The following is a 13981-nucleotide window of genomic DNA, read 5'->3' as shown; positions in this document are numbered from 1 at the left end:
TCATCAGCCGGACGCAGTCGATCTCGCCCTCCTGGCTCGCAGCGCTCAGCGGTGTGACGCCTTCAGCGTCAGCTTGGTCGATCGCCGCGCCAGCCTCGAGAAGCAGCTGGGCGCACTCGACGTGGCCCTCCGCGCACGCCATGAACAGCGGCGTGGCGCCATTCCCCGTGGCTTGGTTGACCGAAGCGCCGGCCTCGAGAAGCAGCCGGACCATCTCGACCTTGCCCTGGTAGCACGCGATGAGCAGCGGCGTGAAGCCGTCCTCATTGGCTTGGTCGACCGCTGCGCTAGCCTCGAGGAGCAGCCGGGCGACCTCGGGGTGGCCGTTCTGGCACGCGATGAGCAGTGCCGACGCGCCGCCGCTGCTACCACCTTCGCCGCCCGTCGTCGCCCCGACGCTCGCGCCGGCCTCAAGCAGCAGCCGCACCGCCTCGGCCTGCCCGTGGCGAGCGGCCCAGGTCAGCAGCGTGTCTTGCTTCTCGGTGTCGAGCCGCGCGTCGAGACTGCCGTGCGTCCGCCGGCCGGAGAGGTGGGCGCGCAGCGCGGCGATGTCGGCGGCGGCGATGTCGGCGAGCAGCGTGGCGGGCGGGCTCGCGGCGGGCGCCATATACCTCACCGAGTCGAGACGCGGCGGCTACGTCAGAGAGGGCGGTGTCTCGCACGGCGCCCGCCAGCGGACGGCGCTCTCGCGGTGGCGCCGAGGCGACTCGCGCTTGGGCGGCGTCCTTGGTCGGCCCGCGCGCCGACTACGACCCGGCGCAGCCGCTGAGTCTGGGCGAGATCGCCGTCGGATCGCCGCTGAGTCTGAAGAATTTACGCCACTTATCTGACAGGAGAAAAGACGAGCACGTGTGTTTTTGTGTGACCGTAGCCTGAGTGAGTGTGTGGCGGGCGCGCCGCGGCCGCGCGCAACCTTCGTCACAATGCCAACCGCGCGCGGCCGTCGACCGGCAAGCACACGCCTCGACTCGGACACACTGTTCCGAGGGCAAGGGAGAGGGGCTGGCCCCTATAGCCCGAGAGGGGAGCTTCCGAGACCCACTACATGACCACGCACACCTCATCCCGCGGCCTGGCGGTCGGCGGGATTGCAACCAGTCTTCGCGTGCCGCCTGTCGTTCACTCGGGCGCCTTGGGCGTCGGGGTGGCGAGCAGGGGACGCAGCTCTGTGAGCGCCCAGCGACGCGTGCCGGATGGAGTCCGGCCGCGGGTGACTAGGGAAGTTCGCTCAGGATGTGTGGCAGCCGCCCCGTTGGCTGAGTGTCTTGTCTTGTGGTTCTGTGTGTCGCTCCTGTGTGACCGTCATCGCCCGTCCTGCGTCCACCCATATCGCGTTGGTGTCCCAGTCGTTGGTCGGACTGTGTTTCGCCTTCCCATCAATCAATGTGTGTGAAACCGCCAATGGCAGTTATCAGTTGTGCGGCCGTCGCCGTGGCTCTCCTCTGCCGCGGCGGCTGCTGCGCGCACGCGGCGGCGCCGCTCTCTCGCGAGACGGCTGGCGACGTGGCTCGCGGCCGACGTACGCTGCGCTCGTCCGACCGCCCGCGGCGTGGCGTGCGCGGCGCTGCGCGCCGCTCTGCGAGCGCTTCTGCGCTGCTGTCACACTGCACTGTCTCTCTCTGGTGCTGCTGCTGGTGGTGATGTTGCTGCTGCTGGTGCATATGCTGCTGCTGGCGCGGCGCGGCTCTGCGACTCGGCTCGAGACGCGCGTCGGGAGCATCTGACACGGCGGCGTCGGGCAGGTTGCGCCTCTCTCTGGTGCTGGTGGTGCTGGTGGTGCTGGTGCTGCTGGTGGTGATGCTGCTGCTGGTGCGGCGCGGCTCTCCGACTCGACTCGAGGCGCGCGTCGTGGCAATCTGACGCGGCGGGCGGCGTCGCGGGCGGCAGCGATCGAGGCTCGACGGTGGAGGTGGAGGCTGGAGGCTGGAGGCTGTGTGGTGGACCTTTGACTAACTCTCACCCGCCGCCGCTCCGACGGTGAAGCGGCGGGGATCGTCAGCGGATCGACGACTAGTTCGTGCTCGCGAGCGGGAGGCCGAGGCGGCGCTGAACTGTAATGCGCATCGCCCACGTCTCCATCTTCATCTCATCCCGCAAAGAAAGAAACACACAAGAGCACCACTCTTGGAGCGCCGCCACTACCACCCAGAGCGCTGCAAGCAACGCCGGGCAATGACGGCTTACCGCCCACCCAGCCCCCCCTCGGCACACCCCGGCAGCCAATCAATGTGTGACGGCTCGAACCCGCTAAGCCATCCCGCAAGCGGGATGGCCCGCCACTCGAACCCGCAAGCGGGCGTACGAACCGCGAGCGGCTCGCACTCGTGACACGCAGGCGTCTTCAGACGGCGCCGGGGCTAGGCGACCGAAGAGGAACTACGGCAAGAACCGCACACCACCCGCTGTGCGCTGACGAGCGCTCGCGGAACTGGTCCGCGGCGCCCGCCAGGGGCGTGCGCGAGAAAGGGCTCGGAGCCCTTTTCTGTGAGCAGGGATTCCCTCCCGGCGGGGGTTGTGGCGGAGAGCCAAAGAAAGAAAGAAAACAGACAACCCAAGGGAGGGATGGGAGGACCGCGGCCAACACCTTTTTATTCTCGAGACTCCGGAAGCACCGACGCCCTGACGATCCCTGACAGGAGCGCCCGCTGCTTTCCACTGCCGAGGAACGCGCTCGCCGCCTTGCCATCGCCGCTGCAGCCGGTGCAGCTCCTCGCCCTGCCAACGGATCTGCTACCGTGGGAGCCAATGCCGAGGAACGCGCTCACCGCCTTGCCATCGCCGCAGCAGCCGGCGCAGCTCCTCGCCCTGCCAACCGACCTGCTATCGCGCATCGTATCGCAGTGCGACCCAGTCGACATCGCTCGCATTGCAGCCGTCTCGCTCCTCTTGCACGAATCGGTTGTTGAGGAGGGCCTGCACTTGCGGGCGCAAGAGCTAGGCTACGAGCTGCCTCCGCGACTGGCCGTGCGCTCGCTCTGCCTAGTGGCTTTGCAGCGCGAGGCCAACCTTCCAGCGAGGGTGGCGGCAGGATCAGAGCACAGCGTCTTCATCAACGGCGAGGGGCGGCTGTTCACGTGCGGTAAGCCTGAATCTTACCTGCGAGGAATTCTCGGGCATGGCGGGGGTGTGGAGCAACTGCACGTACCGACCCAGATCCCGTCGATGCTCGACGGCGAGCGCGCAGTCAGCGTGGACGCAAGTGGAGGCGAGCACAACTTGTGTATTACCACCAACGGTTCTCTCTGGAGCTGGGGATATGGAAGTTTGGGCTGCCTGGGTCACGGCAGCAGGCAATGCGAGCCCCAGCCAAGAAGGATCGATGCCTTGGCTGGCCATTGCGTCGTCGCACTCTCGACGGCTTTCATGCACAGCGTGGCCGTCACCGCCGACGGAGCTGTCTGGAGCTGGGGAGGAGGTTCCGGATACAAGCTCGGCCACGGCGATCGGCAGTGTCAGTTGCAGCCAAAGAAGGTCGAGACCTTGGCTCAGAAAGGCCTGTTTGTCACCGCCGTTGCGGCTCGAGGCGACAAATACACCCTCGCCGTCACTGCCGACGGCGCCGTCTGGAGCTGGGGGATAGGGCAGTTGGGCTACGAGCAGCCCCCTGGCGACGTGAGCTGCGACTTGACGCAGCCGAAGAGGATCGAAGCCTTGGATGGCCAACATGTGGTGGCCGTGACGGCGGGAGCTAATCACAGCCTTGCCCTCACCGCGGCCGGCGGTGTCTGGTCCTGGGGCGAAGGATCGGGTGGCAAGCTCGGCCACGGCGACGAGCGGAGCCAACCGCAGCCGAAGAGGATCGAGGCCTTGGCTGGTCATCGCGTCGTCGCGGTGTCTGCTGGATCCCACCATTGCCTTGCCGTCACCGCGGGCGGCGCTGTCTGGAGCTGGGGCGGCAACCGCCGCAACTGCGAGTTGGGAGCCGCAGGCTGCCTTGGCCACGGTACCTCTCAGAATCAGCTGCTACCCAAGAAAATCGAGGCTTTGGCTGGGCGGCGCGTCGTTGCCGTGTCCGCAGGAGGCAGCCATAGCTTGGCCATATCCGACGACGGCGCCGTCTGGAGCTGGGGTGACCGTTACGCGATGGGCCACGGTGTTGGAGAGGAGAGGGTGCTGCAGCCCAAGAAGATCGAACAGTGGACGTCGTGAGTGACGCCGAGCGCTCGCGGCCACGCCGCTCTTGGAAGAGATGACTTTGATCTCTTTGTAGTTGTTGCTTGACGGATGACTCCCTTGGAGCTTGAGCGTTGAGGTCATGGTTGAGGTCTGGTCGACTAGGGACAAAGTGTCGCCATGGTGCAAGCATTTATGGTCAAAGATTATTTCCGTACGGAGCGTGTACTTAGAGTTACACGTCTCCCCTCTGAGAGAGTAAACCATAAAACGCATCGACCGCTGATCATAATCATCGCGGCGCCCCCTCTTTCGTATCGTTGTGCACGTGTGTCTCAGAACTCAGAACACCGCAGAGTGCTCGAACAGTGCGCGCGCGCGAAAGAAGGTGAGGTCGTGGCAGAGGCGGGCGAGGTTGCGCCGGAAGGAGGGCAGGTCCGACGAGTCGGCGGCGGCGAAGGCGTCGTAGAGGATCTGCTTCTCCCCCGCCCCCAGCGCCGGCTCGTCGAGCAGCCTCCGCTGCAGCAGCTGCAGCAGCAACGGCGGCGGTGCGGCCTCCGAGCTTGCGGGCGGCGAGGGCGGGCGGGCGGCGTCGGCGAGCGCCGCGGCGTGGAGGCATTCGGTGGTCTCGTCGTGGAGGGAGGCGTGGAGCGGGTCGAGCCGCGCCGCGAGGGCGAGGAGGAGCAGCTCGAGATGGAGCGCCTAATGCAACAAGTTGGTGTGGCCGAAGCGATCCACTCTGCGTTAAGTAGGGGCTAGAGATGGAGGCGCCTCCGGCGTCGCGTCGGCCGCCGCGCCGGCGGGGGAGGGCTGCGCGGCGAGGCGGGGCTGAACCTCTGCGAGGGCGGCGAGGCAGGTGCGGAACGAGGGCGGGTCGGCGGGCGAGGAGAGCCCGTGGTGGAGCAGCCGCAGCAGCACGAGCAGCTCCTGCGGCCGCGTCGAGACGACCCTCCACTGCCGCCGCAGGAGGGTGGCGGCGAGGAGGAGGAGCTGGCGGCGGCGAGGAGGGGCGAGGAGAGGCGAGCCGACGAGGGACCCGATCTGCGCGGGCCCGACCGCCGCGACGAGGCCTGAAGCACGAAGATGTGCCACCTCACGCAGGAGCTCCCTTCGGCGTACACACGCAAAGAGAAGCGACGCGGCCGAGCGGCAGCGTGGGCGGCGCGCGGCTTGGGGAGGGCGGGTCCGCCAGCAGGAGGAGCAGCCGCAGCGAGACGCACATCACGCCGTCTGCGCCCGCCGCCGCTGCGGCACCGGCGGAGGCGCCGCCGTCGCCGCCGGAGGAGGAGGGAGTAGTACCAGCGGCGGCGGCGGCGGCGGCGGGCGGCGCGGCGGCGGCGATGGCGGCGACGGCATTCGTGAGGGCGAGGCTGAGGAGCTCCGCGTAGCTGGACGGCGAACTGTTCACACCCATCTCGCTGTGAAGAGACGCCGCCCCCGGGCAGGGCGAGTCTCCGCGTGGCGAGATGGCAACTTGGCGGCGGAGGAGGAGGAGAGGTGGGGGAGGAGGGCGAGGAGGAGGGCGAGGAGCTCTCGCACGGCGAGGAGAGGCACCTGCGGCGGGGACGTGTGCGGGACTCGTGCGTGCACCGACAACGGAGCTCTCGCACGGCGGACAGCGGGGCAACGATGTTGCGAATGCACTGCCAGTGTTGATACTGCAGAATGCAGCCAAATGCGCGCCCGTCTCGAGTGCTCGGTGGAATACGCGTCGATGTTTCGCTGGTCTAGAGAGCGGCGCCGGCGCCGGGGGCTGCCCTCCGCCCGCCGGGCTGCCGAGCAGGCTTGGGAGGAGGGCGTGTAGGGCCGGGAGGAGGAGGGGCGCCGCCGGCTGCAGCGCCGCCGCCATCACCGCCCGGTGCTCGCTCGACAGCGCGGCGACGATGGAGCGGACGCAGCGCACGCGGTGTCGGCCGTCCGCTGCGGCGAGGCGAGCGGCGAGCAGCTCGGGGCGCTCCTAGTTCGCAGCGCTCCGGCGGTTAGCACCCAGCACTTCCCAGTCGGCGGGTGGCGCAGCTCGGCAGAGTCTGCCTGCTCGGCAGCCATACCTCGGCTAAATCTCGGCTAAATCTCGGCTGTCTCTCGGGCTGTATCTCGGCTGTATCTCGGCTGTATCTCCGCCCAATCTGCCGGGTCGGCCGCCATCGCCGCGCAGAGCGAGCGGATGAGCGCGTCGTACCTGCTCACGGCCCGCAATCGTGAAGAGGCGCCGCTGCCCGCAGGAGCACGGCGGGGGACGCGACTCTGTGTACCGCTCCCTCCTCCACGCAGGCAGGAGAGGCTCGGGGTACGACCGCATGTCGGCGTTGCGCGGCGGCAGCAGCAGCGCGCCGCACGCCGCCGCGAGGAGGAGGGGCTGGCGGGGCGGCGGGAGGGAGGCTGCGGCGGCGGGCTCGAGGCCTAGTGACTCGTTCACTCGCGGCTCGCCTCGCGCTCGTCCTCAAGAGCTGACGGGGTGGCGGAGGCGGAGTCGACGCCTCGCAGAGACTGCAGCCCCGCCGCGTCGTGCACCGAGGCCGGCCAGCGGCGGCACGCCGTGGCGGCGAGCAGCGCGCCGACCTGCCGAGACACTTCCTAGACGCTTCCTAGACACTTCCTAGACACTTCGAGGAGCAGCGCGCCGACCTGCCGAACGGCGAGGGGCGTGGCGGCGGAGGCGGCGAGCAGAGGCGGCGACTGCTGCAGCACGGCGGTGAGGCAGTCGGAGAGGAGCCGCTCTGCGGTGGCGCGGTCTGCGGGCGGCCAGCTCTGCGCCTAGGGAAGAGGCGACGACCAGCTCCTCGTCTGGCGACTTGGTGGTGCGGTCGGGCGGCCGCACTACTCGGCGCCTCGAGCAGCGAAGCGAGCCAGCTACAGAGGGCGCCGACGAGCCGAAGCAGCGACACCGCGGCGGCGAGGAGGGGGCGGGAGGAGGCGACTCGCTGCCCGAGACGGCCCAAGGCGGCCGCCACGTGCCGAGAGAGCTCGGCGACCGGGGCGATGCTGGCCGCCTGGTTGCGGGACCTCGTGGGATGAGACTGTGGAGTTGAACTCGTCCGCGACGGGAGCGGTGCTGGCCGCCGCCGCACTCGGGAGGACGGCGACGAGGCAGTCGGCGAGAAGCACCTGCCGCAAAACAAAACGGGTCTCGCAGCTGTCTCGGAAGGGTCTCGGGAGGGAGGACCGCGGCGAGGAGGTCGGCGATGTCACCACGTCCGCAGCCCCGTCGGCGTCGAGCGACGCGGCGTCGGCGCCCGAGAAGCGTGGCAGCAGCGGCGCGAGCTCGCCGCAGAGCAGCAGCAGCACCGCCTGATGAGATCGCCCGAGATTGGCCGAGAGGAGCCGACGGCGCCACAGAGCAGCAGCAGCTCCGCCTCCCCTCGCAGCGACGCGAGGGCGCACAGCAGCGACATTGCGTCGCTGCACAACGCCTCGAAGGAGTCCTCCTCGCCGCCGCCGCCGCCGAGCAGCTCCACCCCTCCGCCCTCGCCCTCGCCCTCGCCATCACCGTCCGCGTCGCTGTCGCCGTCAGCGCCGCCGCCGCCCTCGCCCCCCCCGCCGCCGGCCGCACCTCCGGGCTCCACCAGCTCGTACTCCTCCCGCAGCGCCGGCGAGAGATGCCGCTGCAGCCGCCGCACGAGCGACCTGTTCACAGCTGCAGGTGTGAGGAGACGCTGTTCACAGCTGACACAGCTGCAGCCGCCGAACGAGCGACCCGCACGAGCCAAGCAGCGCGTCGGCGATGCCGCCGGCGGTGGCGTGGTCGGCGGACGAGGACAGCCCCTCCGCCTCGCCGCCTGTGCCGAGCAGCGCGCACGAGGTCCAGCCGAAGTGCAGCCGAGCTGCAGCCGAGGTGCAGCCGAGGCGCAGCCGAGGCGCAGCCGAGCTGCAGCCCAGAGGCAGCCGAGGTGCAGCCGAGGCGCGGCCGAGGTCCAGCCGAAGTGCAGCCGAGCTGCAGCCGAGGCGCAGCCGAGGTGCAGCCGAGGCGCAGCCGAGCTGCAGCCGAGGTGCAGCCGAAGTGCAGCCGAAGTGCAGCCGAGGTGCAGCCGAGCTGCAGCCGAGCTGCAGCCGAGCTGCAGCCGAGGTGCAGCCGAGCTGCAGCCGAGCTGCAGCCGAGCTGCAGCCGAGGTGCAGCCGAGCTGCAGCCGAGCTGCAGCCGAGGTGCAGCCGAGGTGCAGCCGAGCTGCAGCCTGTCTGCCTGCGGCGTCGAGCAGCGCGCTTGAGGCGCGCACGCAGCGCTGGAGCTGCCTGCCGCCCCGCCCCTCGGAGTAGCGCCACAGCTGCTCCAGCGCCCACGGGGCGGCGGGCGGAGAGAGTCGGAGCAGCCAGCGTCCTGGTCGATGGCAACTCGCTCAGTGGGCAGGAGCAACTAGTCTGCGGAGAGGAGAGAGCGGCGGGCCGGCGAGCGAGTCGAGGAGGAGGAAGAGCTGCTCCTCGTATTCCTCGAGCTGCGCCTGTGTGTGTCGGAATGGGAAGGAGTAGAGCGGACTGGAAGGGGGGGGAGTAGAGCTCCTCGAGTTGTGCCTCCGGAGGGGCGGCAGCGAGGGCGGAGAGGGCCTGCCAGCAGGGGACAACAGTGTAGTAACAATGTAGCACATCGCGTAGACGTGCTGTGTGCTGTTGCGGGCGGAGAGCGCCTGCAGCGCCGGCTCGATCAGCGGGGAGAGCAGCGCCGCAACTGCGCCCTCCTGCAGCTCGGACAGCTCTCGTGCCGCCTCGAGGGCGGTGCAAGCGAGCCTGGCACCCCCCGCCCTCGGAGAAAAGAAGGCCGCCACCGCGCCGAGCAGAAGCGGAAGCTGCTGCCGCGCAGCCTATGCTACATCGTATTCTGCTCATTTCTCGACCGCCTCTCGGCTGCCTCTCGGCCGCCTCTCGGCTGCCTCTCGGCTGCCTCTCGGCTGCCTCTCAGGTCTACCCTCGGCGATGTCTCGGCTATGCGCAGCCCCATCCGCGGGAGGTCGGAGGGTCCACCCCAGCCTCACCAGACCGACCACCGCCCCTAGGCACTGCCTCGCCCCCTCCCCCTCCTCGCCTCCGCCTCCGCCTCCGCCTCCGCCTCCGCCTCCGCCTCCGCCGCCGCCCCCGCCGCCGCCGCCGCCCGCCGCCGCCTCCGCCCTCAGAGCGGCGGCGAGGGTGCCAAAGACCGAGGGCAGAGTGGCTGCGAACGCCTGCTGCAGCGCGGCCTGGTGTGCCGCGAGCCCGCGCTGGCGGCCTGCAGGAAAGTTCCGAGAAGGGTCCGAGGAGGTGAGGAGGACGCTGGGGTGAGCTGGTTTGGCGACGGGCGACGTGCGTGAGTGGTAGAGGCCTCGGAGGTGTCTAGAAGCGGTAGACTGAGAGGGGACGATCAGTCGGCGAGATCGACACCTCTCTGGAGGCGAAGGACGTGCTTCGGAAAGGTCCAGGAACGGTCTGGGCAGGGTCTGGGAAGGGTCGAGGAAAGGTCTAGGAAAGGTCTAGGAAAGGTCTTGCAAAGGTCTGGGAACGGTCAGGGGCGGCCTGGGGCAAGCTCGTCGGCGAGGGCGGCGAGGACGGCAGCGGCACGCGGCCGTGCGGCTCCCGGCGCGGCAAGCAGCTCGAGGAGGGAGGGGAGGAGAGTCGGGTCCTGACGGGACAGGAAGAGTCCGGGTCCGGGAAGAGTCGCGGAGCAGGCATTGGAGCGGAGGAGGCGTCTCTGGCGAGGAAGGCGTCTCGGAAAGGCGCAGAGCCCGCTCTGGCGAAGAGGAGGAGGCGTGGGCCGCGCCTCGGCCGGCCACGTGGCGACCACCAGCCGCGCGAGCAGCGAGACCGCCTTGCCGCGCGCACTCGGCGGCAGCGTCTCATACCGCGGCCCAAACAGCATGCCGAGCAGCACAGCCCGAAGCTGCTGCCGCTCGGCCGTGCCGCCAGAGGTGTCGGCCGCGCGGAGGAGTGCGGCCTCGTGGACCGCGAGGGCGAACCACAGCAGCGCCTCGTCCGACGACTCGGCGAGCACGGCCAGGTAGCACGCGCCAGCGCCCGCGCGCGACCGCTCCTGCTGCAGCGCCTGCTGCAGCGCCTGCCGCCGCTCCGGAGGCGTGGTCGGTGCGAGAACCTCGTGCAGCGCGGAGGAGACCTCGGCGACGAGATTGGCGTCGGCCATATACACACCTGATGGCGGACGTGAGTCAGTGATATGCACCTCCTGGCACGGAGTACGGGCAAACACGCACAGACGCTGCGCGCGTTCGGCGCGAAGCCGGCGAGATTTTTTTTCCACGATGGCATGGGTGACGGCGCAACGACGCGGTCCGCCGAGTACCCACACCCTTGCGAGCGAAATCCAAGCTTGCAGCGGCGGGGACCGCCCGCGCAGATGGCCTCCCACCGCATCGGCGCGCGCGTCGCGGGCCTCTCGCCAGAGCAGCTGTGCGCCATCATCGAGGCGCAGGCGGGCGCGAGCGACGCCGCGCTGCGCGTGGCGGAGGAGCACGCCGCTCGGCTCGTGGAGCAGCCCGAGTGGGTGCTCTCCGAGGTCCTCCTCTCGCCGGACCTCGCCCCGCGCATCCTCGCCCAGCTGCCGACCACGGAGCACGCCGCCAAGGGGACGTGCCGCGCGTGGCGCCGCGGCTGGAAGGAGACGCTGAAGAAGCGCGAGAGGCCGCGCCTGGTCGTGATCGGCGGCCGCGACGGCGAGGGTGGGACTGTCAACTCGCTTGAGCGGTACGACCCGTCAACGAATGAGTGGGATGGGGAGGCTGTGGCGCCGATGCCGTCGGCACGAAAGTATTTCAGCACGGCGGTGCTCGATGGCAAGCTCTACGCTGTGGGCGGCGAGAGTGAGGCTGATGGCGAGGATGAGGATGGCGAGGCTGACCTCGCACCTTCCAACCTGGTGGAGCGGTACGACTTGGCTACGAATGTGTGGGAGGCTGTGGCGCCGATGGCGACGCCACGCATTAGTCACGCCGTGGCGGTGCTCAACAGCAAGGCCTATGCTGTTGGAGGCTTCAACGGCGACGACGAGGACGGCGACAACGACCAATTCCTCAGCTCGGTGGAGCGGTACGACCCGGCAGTTGGCGCGTGGGAGGCGGTGGCCCCGATGGCGACGGAGCGGAGTAACCATCGCGTGGCGGTGCTCGACGACAGGCTGTACGCTGTGGGCGGTCGCAACGACGACGGCTGGCTCACCTCGGAGGAGCGGTACGACGCGGCGACGAACGCGTGGGAGGCGGTGGCGCCGATGGCAACGGCGCGGTGCGTTCACGCCGTGGCGGTGCTCGACGGCAAGCTGTACGCTATGGGCGGGTACAACGACGGCTTCCTCAGCTCAGTCGAGCGGTACGACCCGGCGTTGGACGCGTGGGAGGCGGTGGCGCCGATGACGACGGTGCGAGGATCTCACGCCGTGGCAGTGCTCGACGGCAAGCTCTATGTCGCAGGCGGAATGGGTGCCGGCTACACCCACCTCAGCTCGGTGGAGCGGTACGACCCTGCGTTGGATGCGTGGGAGGCGGTGGCTCCGATGGCGGCGGCGCGTGTGAAGGCTTTCGCTGTCTTGATGTAGTCGCCGTTGTGTGCGTGCTAGCCCCACGGCGTGGAGTGTGCTGAAGTCCCTCGCCTGAGTGACTGTGCTGAGCGTGCGTGCCCCCGTCGCTTGTTCCTTGGGGCACTTGGAGTGCGATGAGTCACAAACTTATGTATGTATGTAGGAAGGTGAAGAACAGCCAGGGTCGGACTGGACACCAATGCGCAATGGGGGGCTCACCTGCGGGGGGGGAACGCGGTGAAATACGGCTCTCGACCTGCCCCGTGGCCGTGCCCGCGGCCTCGGTGGGAAGTGGGATGCCAGTGGGAAGGGGTGGTTTGGCACCGAGACGCAATAATGAAAGAGAACCGAGCGAGCACGTGAGCCCCGTGGCTCCAACCAGGCCCTTCCTTTTTTGAGCAGGTGTGCCGCCGCGCGAGCGACGCTCCGAGATCGCCCGAGATAGCGCGGCGCGGCCCCGAGATCGCCCGAGATTGCGCGAGATCGCCCGAGATTGCGCGGCGCGGCCCGGGGCGAGGTGGATGGGTTGGGAGCGAGGGGGCGGAAGTGTTCAGTGCGGTAGATGGTAAGCTCGGGGCGCAAGAGGTGGCCTGTGAGCCATCCGGCTTACATTTACCCTGCGTTCTCGCACATGGAGTGCGAGATTACTCGGCTGTCCTTCCCAAACTGTCACTCCCCTTTCTCCCGGCCGGGGTGGGGCGCGCGCGGGGGCGGCGGGTGTGCGGGATGTCTGTGGGCCCGAGAGCGATGTGCCATGTCCGCCATCGACGGCTAAGCTCATAAAAAAAACTGTTCAGTTTTCAAAGGCAAAAACGCCGGCGTACGCCCTCCCCTCACACTGACACTTCTCCCCTATTCCCAACTTTAGGTTGCGCACGTCTCCCAGCGAGCTAGGATCTCCGCTTTTTCTCCCCTAGTCATCCGCCCGCGCCGCGCGCCTCTATGGGCGTCTAGCAGGTCGACGTCTCGCCTGAAGTCGGGTGGGCTCGCGCACTGCTTAGCCCTAGGGGAGGGGTGTGTGTGAGGTGGTGGAATGGTAAGGTTTCAGGCCAGAGGGGTGGGGGATTTGGGGGATGAGTCAGGAGCCAGCAGCCTTCCTACTGGACCTGAGTTCTCAGCTCTTCCGCCCGACGGGGTGGTCCCTTGGATTCGGGCCCCGCCCCCTTTTCCTGCGCCTGGTCTGTCCCTGTCATGAGTGTGTTGCGAGATGCAGAGCTGGTTAGCTGGGGCACAGATCTGGTTACTGGTTAGGCTGGAGAGCTTGTTAGGCTGGGGCACAGAGCTGGTTGGGCTGGAGCACAGAGCTGGTTAGGCTGCTGGTTAGGCTGGGGCACAGGGCTGGTTGGGCTGGAGCAGTGGAGCACAGAGCTGGTTAGGCTGGAGCAGAAAGCTGGTTAGGCTGGAGCGCGGGCGGTGCGGCGGCCGGCGAGGGCAGCGCGGTAGGCGAGAGGCGGCCGCTGGGCGTCGAGTCGCGCGATAGGAGGGTAGGCTGGCTGTGGGGGGCGCCGCGTGGCCTCGGCAAATGAGTAGTCTGTGGTTTATGAGCGGCCAGTTTCATGCGCATTGCAAATCGAGCCTGGGGCGTGGCCTAGTTGGTGCAGCGTTCGGGTCGGGGACGTTTTGGTCGTTGGTTCGAGCCCAGCTGGTGCAGTTCGTAGTCGCGCAGCGACGCGGGCGCGCGGGTGCGCGGCAGCCTCGGCAACCGAGGCGACAGTGGCGAGGGGCGAGCAGGGGCGAGCAGGGGCGAGCAGGGGTCAGAGCAGTGCGGCGCGCCGGATTTTTTCGATGGGCTCGGTCAGTGGGCGTGTCAGGAGGCGGCCGGCCGGGAGAAACTGGTTAAACTCCCGCACCGGCCCAGGAGGTGGGAGTGTCACGGAGGCGGCCATTGGCGCGCGCTCCTTGTCTACGTGGGTCCGAGTTTTTTTAATAATGAATAAAACCACCCCTGGGGTGTGTCTTGTGAGCTTGTTTGTGTCTGTGTGTCGCTCGTGCGTGTCGTCATCATGACCGGAGGCCATGGGCGAACCGGGAGGTGTGTCGACTGCTCTGGGCGTCAGGCGTGCACGGAGCAGTGAGGAGGGACGTGCTCTAGTCGACGTAGACGACCCACTTCCAGCACGAGCGAGCCTCGTCCCAGACGTACCGGCCGCCCAGGCTTTCGATGTACACCGAGTGCTCGTTAGTGCTCGTCCGCGACCTCGGCGACATTCGATCAAGTTACCAACAACATGCCTGTTACATGCCGACCTGTTAAGGCAGAATATGTTAACAGAAGTGCCCGCCGCAGCAGCCGTTTCATCTCGCCAACCAGCTCTAACCCGGCCCTAACCCACCCCTAACCCGGCGCAAACCCCTGCTGACGTATGCCCCCCAGCCGCACGG

General features: G+C 68.4%; 2 protein-coding genes across 2 annotated transcripts; one reads left to right on the top strand and one right to left on the bottom strand.

Annotated features, from left to right (window-relative positions):
- Nucleotides 1-4455: 4455 nt before the first annotated feature.
- Nucleotides 4456-10210, bottom strand: EMIHUDRAFT_100826 (hypothetical protein; the record flags this gene model as incomplete). Its single annotated transcript, XM_005777465.1, has 7 exons — nucleotides 4456-4815; nucleotides 4948-5183; nucleotides 5368-5513; nucleotides 7399-7737; nucleotides 8689-8807; nucleotides 9075-9304; nucleotides 9895-10210. The coding sequence occupies 7 exons, from the start codon at nucleotides 10208-10210 to the stop codon at nucleotides 4456-4458; spliced, it is 1746 nt and encodes a 581-aa protein (XP_005777522.1).
- Nucleotides 10211-10423: 213 nt separating this feature from the next.
- Nucleotides 10424-11675, top strand: EMIHUDRAFT_206187 (hypothetical protein; the record flags this gene model as incomplete). The annotated part of the gene is made up of 2 exons (XM_005777464.1): nucleotides 10424-10656; nucleotides 11639-11675. 2 exons carry the CDS (start codon nucleotides 10424-10426, stop codon nucleotides 11673-11675), a joined length of 270 nt encoding a protein of 89 aa, XP_005777521.1.
- Nucleotides 11676-13981: the final 2306 nt, after the last annotated feature.

Source organism: Emiliania huxleyi (assembly GCF_000372725.1).
Source record: "Emiliania huxleyi CCMP1516 unplaced genomic scaffold EMIHUscaffold_26, whole genome shotgun sequence".
Classification (NCBI taxonomy): Eukaryota; Haptophyta; order Isochrysidales; family Noelaerhabdaceae; genus Emiliania; species Emiliania huxleyi.
The sequence above is the reverse complement of the archived record's forward strand: the minus strand, read 5'-3'. Positions and strand labels throughout refer to the sequence as shown.